Genomic DNA, 14,979 nt, shown 5'->3' on the forward strand with positions numbered 1-14,979 from the left:
CTGGAGCATAATTATACTATAGTTTTGAATACATTGACCTATGTAACGCTTTTGGGGACAGACATAACATCTCGAGTTAAGTGGCAACATTAGAGTATGTAGACTACAAGGATGAAAAGTATTGTGTTGATATTATTTACAAGAGGGAGCACAGCAGCTAGCTTGCTGGCTGAATTGTTTAAGCCTGCTATGTTAATGCAGCCAGTATGACCAATATAATTCAATGGCGAGCCATGTAGCCTAATAACTAATGAGCTTCATTATGAAGCTAGTTAACTAAAATGTTGTTTTAGTATTTATCCTCAGCACAAACAGGGAAGTAAACGAGATATCACCTCTTGCGGGTTTCACCTGTATTTCATTTTGGATATTCATGAATTCTTCTGTATTCAGGATGGCATAAAGAATGAAGGCTGGATTGAAACCTTTTCATGTCATCAGAATTCACCAGTCATATGGCCTGTCTCTTTTCAGTCATTTTGATGGATTTAAATGGGTCTGTCAGTTCAAAATCAGCCATATTGCACTTTACATCACTGAATCCAAGTTTCCCATGAGAAATAAGTTTTAAAGGTGAAAAAGGTAGCAATGTGCGGGTTATGCTACCAGCAAAATGTGCATGCCAGTCAAAATTACATTTGAGGTAGGCCGTGAGATGATTCCAAGATAGCCTTGAATATATTAAATCAATCAAAGTGTCTACAAGATCATAGTTTATTCTATCAATAGGCTGACAGTGACATTCCAATAAGGCTATACCTGAAAAATTAGTCAAGCTTTACCATTTCCATCAGGATTTCTGATTATGTATTAGCTTTGTTTTCGGCAACGCTGGTCCACATAAAACGCGAGACAAAAGTTGGGATCTACAGCTACTGCATGGACTTGACTACCATCAAGATATCATAAAAAAACTAATGTCAGTTTGTTTTCATCTATTTTTATATGCATGCTACTTAATCCCCAAATTATTACATTAGAGGCAAGATTGGAAAAAGTGATGTCTGGCATAGACGCAGAAGTATGGACCAAGAAAGGAATGGCAAAACAGCACTTCTCATGAAGGTGGAGGATGCTATTGCACCATCCCTTCGTAAATGTGCACACCAGATGAGCTTAAGCTTTCAATATTGACTGTAGCCAAATATTTTACAGGATAGTGGATAATTAATACTGCTTCCCACCAAAGATACAGCTACCCTTTGATCATAAGACTGGCTTACAGTAAATAAATTGCAACATTAAAATAAACATGTCAATTGCAGATCAGGTTAACACTGGGCATGTTCACTTGTGCATCTTTGTAACAGACACTTTAAGGCAATTCAAAGAGAAGATGTCCTACCTGAGCAATTCACACCAGCATCTTCATGGTGACTACAGTTGTAAGACCCAAATCCAGGGTGCTGGCACTGTGTCAGGGAGGATTCGTTTCCAGAACAGCTCACATCACCCAACCAGATGGGCCCACTGCCCTGTCCAAAGTGGGCACTGCTGAGAGCATCCAGAGCTCTGCCACAGCCAGCCTGTCTACACACCACCTCAGTGTTGTTCATGTTCCAGGAGTTATCACACACCGTTCCCCACTGGCCAACATGGTAGATCTCCACTCTACCAGAGCATTGATCACTTCCATTCACCAATCTGATCGCTATATGAAACACATTTTTAACAGTGATGAAAAGATTGATATTCTTGGGAAATTAATAAAAATACTTTCTTTAGCTACTGGATGGTTAATTCGGTTTAGGCGCTAAAGGCTGTGGATCGGGTTTGTGGTCCTGACTGGACAATGTAATGTCCATTCAGAGTAATTTACCCCTACGATTTGATGAATTTGCATGTAAATGACTCCCCGGCCCTGACAGTAGTAAATCCTGTGGTTTCAAATTTTTTCTGAAGCAAAGATTTCTTTGTCTATATTTATTCATTTTTTTTTTTTTAAATAGTTACCAAACTAATTTTAGGAGCCAAACTATACACAAATGAATTAAATAAGATGTCACTTCTAGCAGTTTTCACTCGTATTTCAATTTGGTTATTCATTCATTTATCTGGTTTTGCTATGGTATTCAGAATAAAGGCTGGATTGGAAATTAATTATGTCATCATGACCGACTCTCCAGTCATGCTGATGTTTCACAGGTTTGCTTGGTCAAAATTTGCCTAATGGACATTTATATAAATGAAAAGGCTGTGTCTGAAATGGCTTCCTATTTATACTATATTGGCCTTCAACCATCTTGATCTAGTGTCTGAATTCAGAAATAAAAGTTTGCAGGGATTTTAGGACAAGGTTTCCCAACTCGTGTGTCATCAGGTGAGTTCTGGTCTGCCATGTGAAAAATAACTTTTTTTAAATGTGACAGTTCAAATATTTTTTTAAATAACTGACAAATCTTTGTGTTTTCCATTAATTAACTAAATAGTGGCATCCTGCTAGTTTAATTTGTACTGCTACAGTTTCAGAATGATGCCAAAATATTTTTTCCTCACATAATAAACATGAATTAACACTATTGCTCCATCCCTTCCTAAATGTGTGCAGGACATGAGAGTGAGCTTTCAATACAGACTGCAGCCAAAGATTTTACAGGATAGTTGAATATTAATATTGCCTCCCACCAAAGATACCACTCATATTGGTACCGGGATGAGATGAGATTAGGCAAGCCTTTGATACTGACTGAAGCCAAAGATTTTACTGGACATACTTACTGGATAATTAACACTCCGTCCCGTAAAAGATACCACTAAACTTTGATAAAAATGGCTGATAGGAAATACAATAAATAGAAACATTAACACAATCATTTAAGTTGCAGTTAGGGTTAACACTGTTCATCTTTGTAACAGTCAATTTAAGGCATATTAAAGAGAATATCTCTTACCTGAGCAAATCACACCAACATCTGAATAGTGAGAACAGAAGTTAGACGGAACCCCAGGGCGCTGGCACTGTGTCAGGGAGGATTCGGTTCCAGAACACCTCACATTATCCAACCAGATGGGCCCGCTGCCCCGTCCAAAGTGGTCACTGCTGAGAGCAGCCAGAGCTCTGCCACAGCCAGCCTGTCTACACACCACCTCAGCGTTGTTCATGTTCCAGGAGTAATCACACACCGTTCCCCACTGGCCAACAAGGTAGATCTCCACTCTGCCAGAGCACTCATTATCACCATTCACCAGTCTGATCGGGGTCCGGGCACTGGCTACAACAAACAGGGAAGACCAATGAGTTCTGTGATTTATTTCCTATGAGTGAAATTAAAATGCCTGTAGCTAGCTTGATAATGTTAGTTACAGTTGTAAAGTATGCTACCATCAGCAAGTGAGCAGCAATTGTGTTGTTATCTTGTGCATAATGGATTCACATTCTTGTGTGATTATAAGGACTGCTTGGAAGGCTGCTGGCTGGCTTATTCGGCTAAGGCCTCACGCTGTGGGGCATGGGATGAGCCTCATTTCCTCAGATGAAATCTGGACTGTATCAGTGCCAACTTTCCCTGGTAGCGCCTTAGGGTGATGTGCAACTGGTGATGTTATAAGAGGGGTCTGCGGGGGCTCTGATGGTGTTTGGTGGGTGTTTAGCATAGGGTGCAGTGTGCAAAGAAGCAGGTACACAGCAGATTAGATAGAAGTATAGGGACGTATCTTGTTTTCCTTTGGGTTGGTTAGTTCCCGAGAACCTTCCCTATTTTTGTTGCTTGTTTCCACTTCTTTTTAGAGGAGCGAGCGGCAGAGTTCGGCGCCCTTTCGAGACTGCCGGTCAGAAATCTTGTTTTGTTTTTCCTGACCATTATTGTTCAGGTCAGATTTTCGGTTGGCGTATCGCCGGGGAGTTTTGTTTCCTTTTTCAGTTATTTTCTCATACAAAACTCGCCCACTTCTTTGGGGATTTCATGCTAGTTTGCACTGTCACGATTTTGTTTCGGTGGGTAGTTCGCCAGGGAGTCTCTCCCGTTTTCTGTTTTATATTCCTTGCCTATTTTAGTGGTTATCCAACTTATCGTTGGTAACTTTGAAATCCCTTCCCGGTCGCTCTTGGTCTCCCGCCCCTGCTCCCTCACAAATCCAGAAGCATACAAGAAAAAAATGTTTAAGCAACAAGTTAACAAGCTGCATTGTTATGAAAGCAGCCACATTTACCTGGTACTGTAGATATATGTATATGTATATGTATATGTATATGTATATGTATATGTATATATATATATATATATATACAGTGGGAGCAATAATTATTTGATTTTGTTTTTCACCAGGTTTGCACAGATCTTGGGAGGGATTTTGGGATTTTGGTCCACTCCTCTTTGCAGATCCTCTCCAAATCCTTAAGGTTATGAGGCTGTCAACTCGAAGCTTCAGCTCCCTCCACAGGTTTTCAATGGGATTTAGGTCTGGAGACTGGCTAGGCCACTCCAGGACCTTAATATGCTTCTTTTTGAGCCACTCCTTTGTTGCCTTGGCCGCATGTTTTGGGTCATTGTCATGTTGGAAGACCCATCCACGAGCCATTTTCAGTGCTCTCACTGAGGGGAGGAGGTTGTCGCCCAAAATTTCCTGGTACATGGCCCCATTCATCCCCTCGATACTGTGAAGTCGTCCTGTCCCCTTAGCTGAGAAACACCCCCAAAGCATAAGGTTTCCACCTCCATGCTTCACAGTGGGGATGGTGTTCTTGGGGTTGTACTCAGCATTTCTCTTCCTCCAAACACGGCGAGTCAAGTTGAGGCCAAATAGCTCTATTTTGGTCTCATCTGACCACATCACCTTCTCCCAAGCCTCCTCTGGATCATCCAGGTGTTCTTTGGCAAACTTCAGACGGGCCTGTACATGTGCCTTGTTCAGTAGAGGAACCTTGAGCACACAGCAGGATTTTAATCCTTCACGGTGTAGTGTGTTATTGATGGTTCCCTTCATGACTGTGGTCCCACCTGCCTTCAGGCCATTAACAAGCTCCTCCTGTGTAGTACTGGGCTGATCCCTGACCTTTCTCATGATCATTGATATCCCACGAGGCGAGATCTTGCGTGGAGCCCCAGACCCAGGGAGATTGACAGTGACTTTGTGTTTCTTTCATTTTCTAATAAATGCTCCAACAATTTTGTCCCTGATGTCCTTAGACAGCTCCTTTGTCTTGCCCATGGTGGAATCTGATTGATTGTGTGGACTGGTGTCTTTTGTACAGCTACATAGTTGACACAGGTGTTTTGGGTAATGAGTTGAGATTAGGAGTGCTTCTTAATGGAAAACTAACTGGTCTGTGGGAGCCAGAATTATTGCTGATTGGTAGGGGATCAAATACTTATTTCATGCAAAAATATAATACGATACGATAATAAATTTATAAAATTCATATGATGTTGTTATTGTGGATTATTTTGTGATATTCTGTCTCTCAATGTTAAAATGTACCTATGATTAAAATTCTACACAGTTCCATTTTTGAAAGTGGGCAAACCTACAATATCAGCAAGGGATCAAATAATTATTGCTCCCATTGTATATATATATATATATAGTACTGTGCAAAAGTTTTAAGCAGGTGTGAGAAAATGCTCTAAAATAAGAATGCTTTAAAAAATAGAAATGTTAATAGTTTATTTATAGGAATTAACAAAACGCACGAACAGAAGAATGAATGAACAGAAGAAAAATCAAAATCAAATCAATATTTAGTGTGATCACCCTTTGCCTTCAAAACAGCATCAATTCATCTAGGTTGTTCCAAACATCTTTGAGAACTAGCCACAGTTCTTCAGGGGATTTATGCAGCCTCAAATGCTTCTGTCTCTTCATGTAATCCCAGACTGACTCAATGATGTTGAGATCAGGGCTCTGTGGGGGCCCTGCCATCACTTCCAGGACTCCTTGTTCTTCTTTACGCTGAAGTTTTTAATGTTCTGGGGTCGTTGTCCGGGCGGCACGGATGGTGCAGTGGGTAGCACTGCTGCCTCACAGCAAGGAGGTCCTGGGTTCGAATCCCTGTCGGCCGGGGCCTCTCTGTGCGGAGTTTGCATGTTCTCCCCGTGTCTGCGTGGGTTTCCTCCGGGTACTCCGGTTTCCTCCCACTGTCCAAAGACATGCAGGTTAGGCCGATTGGAGAGTCTAAATTGCCCGTAGGCATGAGTGTGTGAGTGAATGGTGCGTGTGCCCTGCGATGGACTGGCGACCTGTCCAGGGTGTATTCCTGCCTTTCGCCCAATGTATGCTGGGATAGGCTCCAGCCCCCTGCGACCCTGATCAGGATAAGCGGGTTCAGATAATGGATGGGTGGATGGATGGGTCGTTGTCCTGCTGCAGAATAAATTTATGGCCAATCAGATGCCTCCCTGATGGTATTGCATGATGGATAAGTATGTGCTTGTACTTCTCAGCATTGAGGAGACCATTAATTCTGACCAAATCCCCAACTCCATTTGCAGAAATGCAGCCCCAAACTTGCAAGGAACCGCCATTCTTCACCGTTGCCTGCACACACTCATTTTTGTACTGCTCTCCAGCCCTTTGGCGAACAAACTGCCTTCTGCTACAGCCGACTCATCAGTCCAGAGATCCTGCTGCCATTTTTCTGCACACCAGAAGATGCAATTCTTGGTCCCTTGATGAAATAAAGCCATTTAGCCCACATTCCAATGTGTTCTATACTGTATCAGCATAATTTACAGCCGAATCTTGTTCCCATAGAGATCCATTCAAATGCAAAGCGTTATAGTATCGCTTGTAGGACAACGTCAGAATAAGATATCCAGACTCTGGTGATGTTGATAGGCCACAGACATCAGGAAGTCATGCTATGCAATGGATATGCAACCAAATACAAAACATTACTATTTTATTAGACATTATGTTAAATTGTTTAAAACATTGATATGTATAAAAAGTGCTGTAATAATGGTGCAACCAAAATATATAAAAATATGGTGTAATAAAATATGAGAATCTGCACTTTGGCCACATATGAATTGCTTGATTACAAACAGTGGAAATAAAATATTAATCCAAACTTTTGACTGCTGATGTATATTCATATAAGTTGTGATTTTGTTGGATTTGGATTTCATACTGCATCAGGCAGTGGTACATTTGAATATGAGAGGATTGTTCTGTTGGTGACATTGCTACCAGGTGGCAAACACATATGAGAAAACTGGATGAACTGGTTCTCTTTTTTTACCCCTTTGCTCAAGCCTCCTGGTTGCCAAGCCACCAGCACCATGAGACGTCTTGACACAGACATTCAGTGCTCTTGCAACCAACCTGAGAACTCTGCCACAATTGTTGCAAGATTTGGCCAGTTATAGACAAGCTGAAATCAAAATTCACTTTTTCCTCAATTTTAACCATACAAACATGTTTTAAAATATATATTCCATGAAATTCCTGGAAGACGATTTGATTTTAGATTTAATGTCATTGTATACCACTTGTCGTGTATGTTGATCAAATGTCTGTCCATTTTCCATTTCCCTCCAAAAATGATCCTTTAACGAAGTGATGCAATATGGAAAGCCAACGGTGCCAAACCAGCTTACAAAATATATTGTAAGCCAGTAATAAGTAACATTTGGTGTCATGCGCTGGTCAGCTTGCTGACTTCCCCCTCCCGGAGCATACATTGTTAGCCCCCACCTTTTTGTTACACATGCCTGTGGGGGAGAGCTAGAGAAGGATTCCTAGAGGAGCCTTCTTGGGCCCCCTGGGGAGCTCCCCTTTTCTCACATTCCTTACAGGTTGGAGCACAGGAATACTGGAGATGGCATAAAGATGTTTCATGATAATCTCAGGTCAGAATATAGTAATGTTTGGTGTTATTCTGATTGGTTCAGTGCGACTGGTGTAATGGTCTAGTTTTTGTAACAGTCTACCTTTGATATCATAACCATTGGGAAACTGGGCAAAAGCTGTCTCTGTCGAAGCCATGTGTTTTAGCCCCCTGACCACTGCCTGGTGGGGGTTGGCGGTAAATTACAGATGGGTGACCCGTTTTTAGGGTCAAGAACTAAGGCCTTGACCGTAGACCAAGAACTAAGGCTTTCTCCTTATCTTTGGAGATAAGGAGAAGAAACCAAGCAATCTGGGGTGTCTCCTTTCATTTCATTCACCCAAATCAGGTTTATCCAAAAGGTATATTACCATGAGAGGTACAAATACATATTTACAGTATAATGCAGTTATCATGAAGACTCCCAACTACATCATTCATAGATATGATGGGGTGGCCTGTAGCATTGTGGGTAAGGTCAGCAAGGTCTGCCATTCGTGAGGAGCCTGAAAGCTGGGGTTTCGGGTACATGTCGAGGACAATACACTGTTTGGAATAGCTTTGGGGAGTTTCAGGCCATCGGTGATGGACTGTGGCTGTGTTTTAGTTGAGAGGTCACAGGGGTCAATAAGTCATGGGAACCGTGAACCATCACCTTTGGGAAAGGCTCGGGACACTCCCACAGTCCCCTCATTTTGGCACTGCTGTTATTACACCGGTGACTGGTCTCCTAGATTAAATATTCAAAACTGCTATTGAGATAGTAAATAGACCCGGTAAAACCTTGAAAACATTGCCCATGTGATCCTTGTATTATTGCATTAAGTCTTATGTAATGGTAACAGGAATTGCATGTAAAATGGATAATCAGGAGGGAAGTTTCATGATAACTGCAACATAATAAAACATAAGGGTAATCTGTTTGGTATGGATGTGATCCAGTAAAATCAAGGAATCGGATGAGATACTTTCTTACCAAATGGAGTTGAATAAACCATAGTTTCAGTACCTCAAGGGAAAACCTGCTTGTCCTCTCTTGGTAATCATCTCATTTTCCCCACTTAACAACCCCCAAGGGTGGGGGTCTAAATTCCAGATTTGACCGCCCCTCCAGGTTGATTTATTACATTACATTACATTATTGGCATTTGGCAGACGCTCTTATCCAGAGCGACGTACAACAAAGTGCATATCCATAACCAGGGATAAGTTCGCTGAAAGACCCTAGAGGGAAGTACAATTTGAACTGCTACCTGTACAACAAAGATAAGGACGAGGGCCAATTTTTTTATTTTTTTTTAAACAAGAAACAAACAAACAGAACAAAAGTGACCAAAGCTAACTATCAAAACACTGCTTACCTAGCCAACTAAAAAATACCGATACACAAAGCAAGTCACAGAGACAACAATTAAGATTCACAGGGAGGTAGGGAGGGATGGGGAGAGGTGCTGCTTGAAGAGGTGTGTCTTCAGCTTGCGTTTGAAGGTGGGGAGAGATTCTACAGTTCTGACCTCAACGGGGAGTTCATTCCACCACCGTGGAGCCAGAACAGACAGCAGTCGTGAGCGTGAGGTAGAGGTTCAGAGAGGGGGAGGTGCCAAGCGGCCTGTGGAGGCTGAACGAAGAGGTCTGGCAGGGGTGTAGGGTCTGATGATTTTTTGTAGATAAGCTGGGGAAGACCCCTTAACTGCTTGGAAGGCTAGCACCAATGTTTTGAATTTGATGCGAGCCATGACAGGCAGCCAGTGGAGGGTAGTAAGCAGGGGGGTGACGTGCGAGTATTTGGGAAGGTTGAAGACCAGACGAGCTGCTGCATTCTGGATAAGTTGGAGGGGTCTGATGGCGGATGCTGGGAGGCCAGCCAAGAGGGAATTGCAGTAGTCCAGGCGGGACAGAACCATCGCTTGGACCAGGAGCTGGGTCGAGTAGGGGGTGAGAAAGGGGCGGATTCTCCGTATGTTGTATAGGAAGAACCTGCAAGACCGGGTCACCGCCGCAATGTTCTCGGAAAGGGACAGTCTGCTGTCCATCACCACGCCGAGGTTCCTTGCACTGGGTGACGGCGTGAGTGTGGTATCCCCGAGGGAAATGGAGAGATCCAGATGGGGAGAGGTATTAGCAGGGATGAATATCATTTCAGTCTTGCCTGGGTTGAGCTTTAGATGGTGGTTGTCCATCCAGCTCTGGATGTCCCTCAGGCAAGCAGAGATACGGGCTGAAACCTGCGTATCAGACGGCGGGAACGAGACAAAGAGTTGGGTATCGTCCGCGTAGGAGTGATAGGATAGCCCATGTGCAGTGATCACAGGGCCAAGGGAGCGAGTGTAAAGAGAAAAAAGAAGCGGGCCTAGGACTGAGCCCTGGGGAACTCCTGTGGCGAGGGGCCGAGGTGTCGATACCGAACCAGCCCAGGCAACCTGGAAGGAGCGACCAGAGAGGTAGGACTCAATCCAGTCCAGGGCTGTGCCACAGATGCCCGTTGCTGACAGGGCAGACAGGAGGATGGAGTGATCCACATTTATGGCACTGCCGCCTGGTCCAAACATATGATTTGGCATAAAAGCAAGGGAGACAGACCAATTTGGGAAGACCATAACCGGCTTCCCGCACAGCACATTCTATGTATGTATAGCAACGGAAGATAGCATTCGACTTCCCACACAGCACATTGTACGTATATGTAAGTATCAGGAAGATCGTATTCATCTTCCCACACAACATGTCTTGCGTATGTATGTATGTATGTATGTGTAGCAGCGGAAGATCGTATTCGACTTCCCACACGGCATATTCTATACTCTTTGTTTGTGTGTAGCCAACGCAGGCTGGCATGGCTCAGGCGGTAAGAGCAGTTGTCTAGCAGTTGGAGGGTTGCCGGTTCGATCCCCTGCCCGGGCTGTGTCGAAGTGTCCTTGAGCAAGGTACCTAACCCCCAAATGCTCCTGACGAGCTGGTCGGGGCCTTGCATGGCAGCCAATCGCCGTGAGTGTGTGTTTGAATGGGTGAATGGAGAAGCATCAATTGTACAGCGCTTTGGATCTCTATTCTTAATTTGTGTATTCTGTAATTGACTATTGGAATTCTAAAGCTAATAGCCTACCTGTCTGCGAATAAACTATTTTGTTTGTAACTTGCGTGAGCTCCATGACTCTAATTCATCTTGTACCTTTTCAGCCTAAATTACAACTGAATACAACTGAGGGGGAAATGGTGGCTAAAGACCGACTGATCAGCGGCTTGGTACATTCGTGGTAGTTCTAAGCTGAGAGGCTGTCAAGTTCGGCCCATTAAAGGATTGGTGGTGTATGGCTCTTGGGAACCCATGGGCGTGAAGGGAACCCATGGGCGTTTCTACGCCGGTTCCTGTCAAATTAACTCTAAGGAGCCCACTAAATACACACAAACCTGGGCTCGCAACTATCATAGCAGTGTTTTGCATGTATTGTGTTGGCTAGACCCTCAGCCTCTGAGTTCTCTGCCGAACTGAGATTTCAGCAATAATGCTAATCCCAGGAGCATATATTGAGCAATGGTGGCGTAGGTAAGAGTCGAATGTAATCACTCCCGAGGTTTGCATATGTTTCAAACCCAAATTTCTAAATTATATCTTAAATGGAGTCAGATAACGAAGGTAGATGTATTGACCCTACTGTGGAGATTCTTGGTCAGCCCAGACCAGTAAAGAGCGGAAGGCAGAGTGGTACTACTGTCTTTGTAACGTGGTTTATTCATTAGCTGATCTAGACTCTCCGCATAGCGGTCATTACTATTTAACCCTACTAATATTCTTCCAGCAACACCAGAAGGACAAGCACGCTGTACAATTGATGCTTCTCATTCACCCATTCATACACACATTCACACACCAACAGCGATTGGCTGCCATGCAAGGCACCGACCAGCTCGTCAGGAACATTTAGGGGTTAGGTGTCTTGCGCAGGGACACTTCGACACAACCCAGACGGGGGATCGAACCGGCAACCCTCTGACTGCCAGACGACTGCTCTTACTGCCAGAGCCATGTCGCCCTGACATATCTTTGTCATCTCTCCTATACTTTTTTAACTTTGCCTCCAATTTAATGCCAATTATTTATTTTTTTATCTGTTCCATAATAGTCACGGGTCAGAGTTTACAACAACAGCAATATCTTGCCAGGCTCCTGCCATCACTCAGATTCAATCCTGGTCTCGTCTGTCCAGAGGACATTTTTCCAGAACTCTGCTGCCTCTTTTAGGAGCTATTTAGCCAACTGTAACCTGGCTATCCTGTTTTGCAGCTAACTAGTGGTTTACATTTGTAGAGCTCTTTGTGAAGTCTTCTGGAAAGAGTTTTCACTGAGAAATCACCTGAATCTTTGTTTCTGATCTGGCAGGCAGGTGTTTTGGGGTCCGTCTTCATTATGGTGAGAATTCCTCGGTCATCAAACTCAAAATAAGAGTTTGCTTATTGCAGTTCATCCATCCATCCATCCATCCATTATCTGAACCCGCTTATCCTGATCAGGGTCGCTGGAGCCTATCCCAGCATACATTGGGCGAAAGGCAGGAATACACCCTGGACAGGTCGCCAGTCTATCGCAGGGCACACACACCATTCACTCACACACTCATACCTACGGGCAATTTAGACTCTCCAATCAGCCTAACGTGCATGTCTTTGGACTGTGGGAGGAAACCGGAGTACCCGGAGGAAACCCACGCAGACACGGAGAGAACATGCAAACTCTGCACAGAGAGGCCCCGGCCGACGGGGATTCGAACCCAGGACCTCCTTGCTGTGAGGCGGCAGTGCTACCCACTGCACCATCCGTGCCTTATTGCAGTTCATTAACTCAAAATCAAATAATTAACAAAAAGCCATCAAACATTTAGGCCTCACCCAAAATACTCCCAGATTGGGAAAAGGGAGGCAGAACATACACAAATGAAAACTAGCCAGGAACCTTAAAACACATTTTCATCTCAGCCCCCATCCAAATGTCTCTCTTTTAGACCTCACACCCGGCCCATGAGGAGGTAATTGGCAGCAGCCATAGTGATTACAAAAATCACAGCTGCTGCCATTCCTGTAAATGGGGCTGGTGCTGCCCCCTGGTGGACAGCACCTTACATTTACTTCCTGGCATCACAAACTGTAGAGATGTTCAGTGCTCTTTTTTCTTAATGATGTTCCAGGTAGTATATTTTGGTAAGCCTATTGTTTTTTGTTTTTTTTCTTATTTCTCAGCCCCACAATGGCTTCATTGACTCTCATTGGCACAACTCGAGTTCTCATGTTTGCAAGAGCCATTAACAGACTCAACAATTTCGCAAAGACATGACATGAAACTGAGCTTTATTTGCAGGTGTAGACAATTTGCTTGAGAGCAGCATGAGAATGGAAATCAGGTGTGGACAATTGACAAGTTAACGAGGTAATTAGTAATCGTTAGTAATAAACCTATCCTGCCCTAGCGTTAGTAAATTAGTAAATTACATGCACAAGAAACGTAAGGTAACATGAACACATGGTTAGAATGTTAGTATTACCCAATCCTGATCTAGCGTTAGTAGATTAGTAAGAAGACAAGGGAAATTGAAACAATTAGGCTGTGAGTGACAGAAAGGGGGAGAGAGAAAGCAGGAATGCAAGGTTTGCAAAAAGACACAAAAAAGTGTATGCTAATCAATGAACAGAACATAACATGAAACAAACATAAATCGTGACATAACAAGTTTGTGAAATTATGACAATGAACTATGTTACGTGACATGACAAGACTAACCTAATACGTTTGTAACTTGCGTGATCTCCACTGACGTAACCTAATACGTCAGTGGAAAAGCAATGACCGAGAAAAAGACTGGCACGCCCACTACAGTGCATGTTATTTCCACAATGCATATCCACATCAGGAAAATCACAAGAGCTAGCCACAAACTCAGCAATACAATCAAAGTGGATGATAACTAATGTCTCCCAGCTTTCACCAAAGAAGCCCCTAGACATTGATATTAAAACTGGCTTAAAGTTACCAAATATGAATATTAACATAAACATGTAATTTACAGTTAGGCTTAACAATGTTCTTGTTCCTTTCTTTTTCAAAATGACGTTAAAGCAGGAATGTGGCAATAGACATTGAAGAGGTTATGTAAAGGACAAGGGAGAGTAAGCCACATATTGTTTTCTGTCAGTCAGGCTTACCCCATACAGAACAAAATGCATACACATGCATTTTAATATGTTTCTAATGCATGTGAAAATATTAAAAAATGCCATTTCATATATTTCATATATTCTGTACCTCACCATTTTAACCGATTACCCAAGAAAAATTCCCAGATTTTTCAAAAAGGACAGTTCGGATTAAACTGATTTTCACCCTGATTTTTTTGTTCGTCAAATTTATGTTTCTCCGCATTTGGAATGTTTTTGAAATTAAAATGTATTGTGGATTTGGTTGTCTGGTCTGTGAAGTTCTAAAATGGGGGAGGTTGAGGTCCCCACACACTTGTTCTGTCACCCCACCCCAACAAAATAAGGAACAGTTGTTGCTAACAGTGATTTAAAATATTTATAGTACATTAATACAAATAGAACCTATCCTGTGACCAGATTGATTGAACATTTCACCATGATTGAATGCATCTGATATGGCTTAATGCACAATCAGACAAGATTGCAAGATGAGCCGGTGAAGTCTCTCATAGTATCTCAGAAACTGCTGGTCTCCTGGGATTTCCAGACACACTATCCCCTAGAGTTTGCAATAATGGTGCAAAAAAATAAAATAATAATAATACAGTGAGCAGCAGTTCTGCAGACATCTTGTTAAAGTGGATAGGCTATGGCAGTCTAAAGAAGTAATAAGTAATAAATAAGTAATAAATACCTAATAAATATTCACTGAGTCTATGTTTAGTAATATATACCCAATGTATGTGATATATATAATAAATATATTTTCAATACATTTATCAAGTATATTTCTAAATAGCATTTCAAATATATTTCAAAATGCAAATACATTTTGTTCATCATACATTTTAAATGTAAACTGATGTTCTCCACTACCATATGTCACTGTGGATGATTGTAATATAAATTAATTTCAAAATGCTGCTCAAGATCAGTGACACAGACAGGTGTGTAAATTTACCTGCATTCAGCTGTCCTTCACAGAGTCTGAGGAGGAGCAGGAGCCCAAAGACTGCAGTAGAGGA

General features: G+C 42.6%; 1 protein-coding gene across 1 annotated transcript in view; it reads right to left on the reverse strand.

Moving 5' to 3' along the window:
• LOC133126691 (deleted in malignant brain tumors 1 protein-like) overlaps nucleotides 1–14,979 on the reverse strand; it is a 42,741-nt gene that overhangs the window by 26,268 nt on the left and 1,494 nt on the right. The window contains exons 2-3 of the mRNA XM_061239027.1: nucleotides 2,892–3,212; nucleotides 1,346–1,666 (exon numbers count right to left, since the gene is read on the reverse strand). Of these exons, the coding sequence (XP_061095011.1) occupies nucleotides 1,346–1,666; nucleotides 2,892–3,212 (642 nt within the window). The remainder of the gene's footprint in view (nucleotides 1–1,345; nucleotides 1,667–2,891; nucleotides 3,213–14,979) is intronic.

Source organism: Conger conger, chromosome 4 (genome assembly GCF_963514075.1).
Source record: "Conger conger chromosome 4, fConCon1.1, whole genome shotgun sequence".
NCBI classification, from domain to species: domain Eukaryota; kingdom Metazoa; phylum Chordata; class Actinopteri; order Anguilliformes; family Congridae; genus Conger; species Conger conger.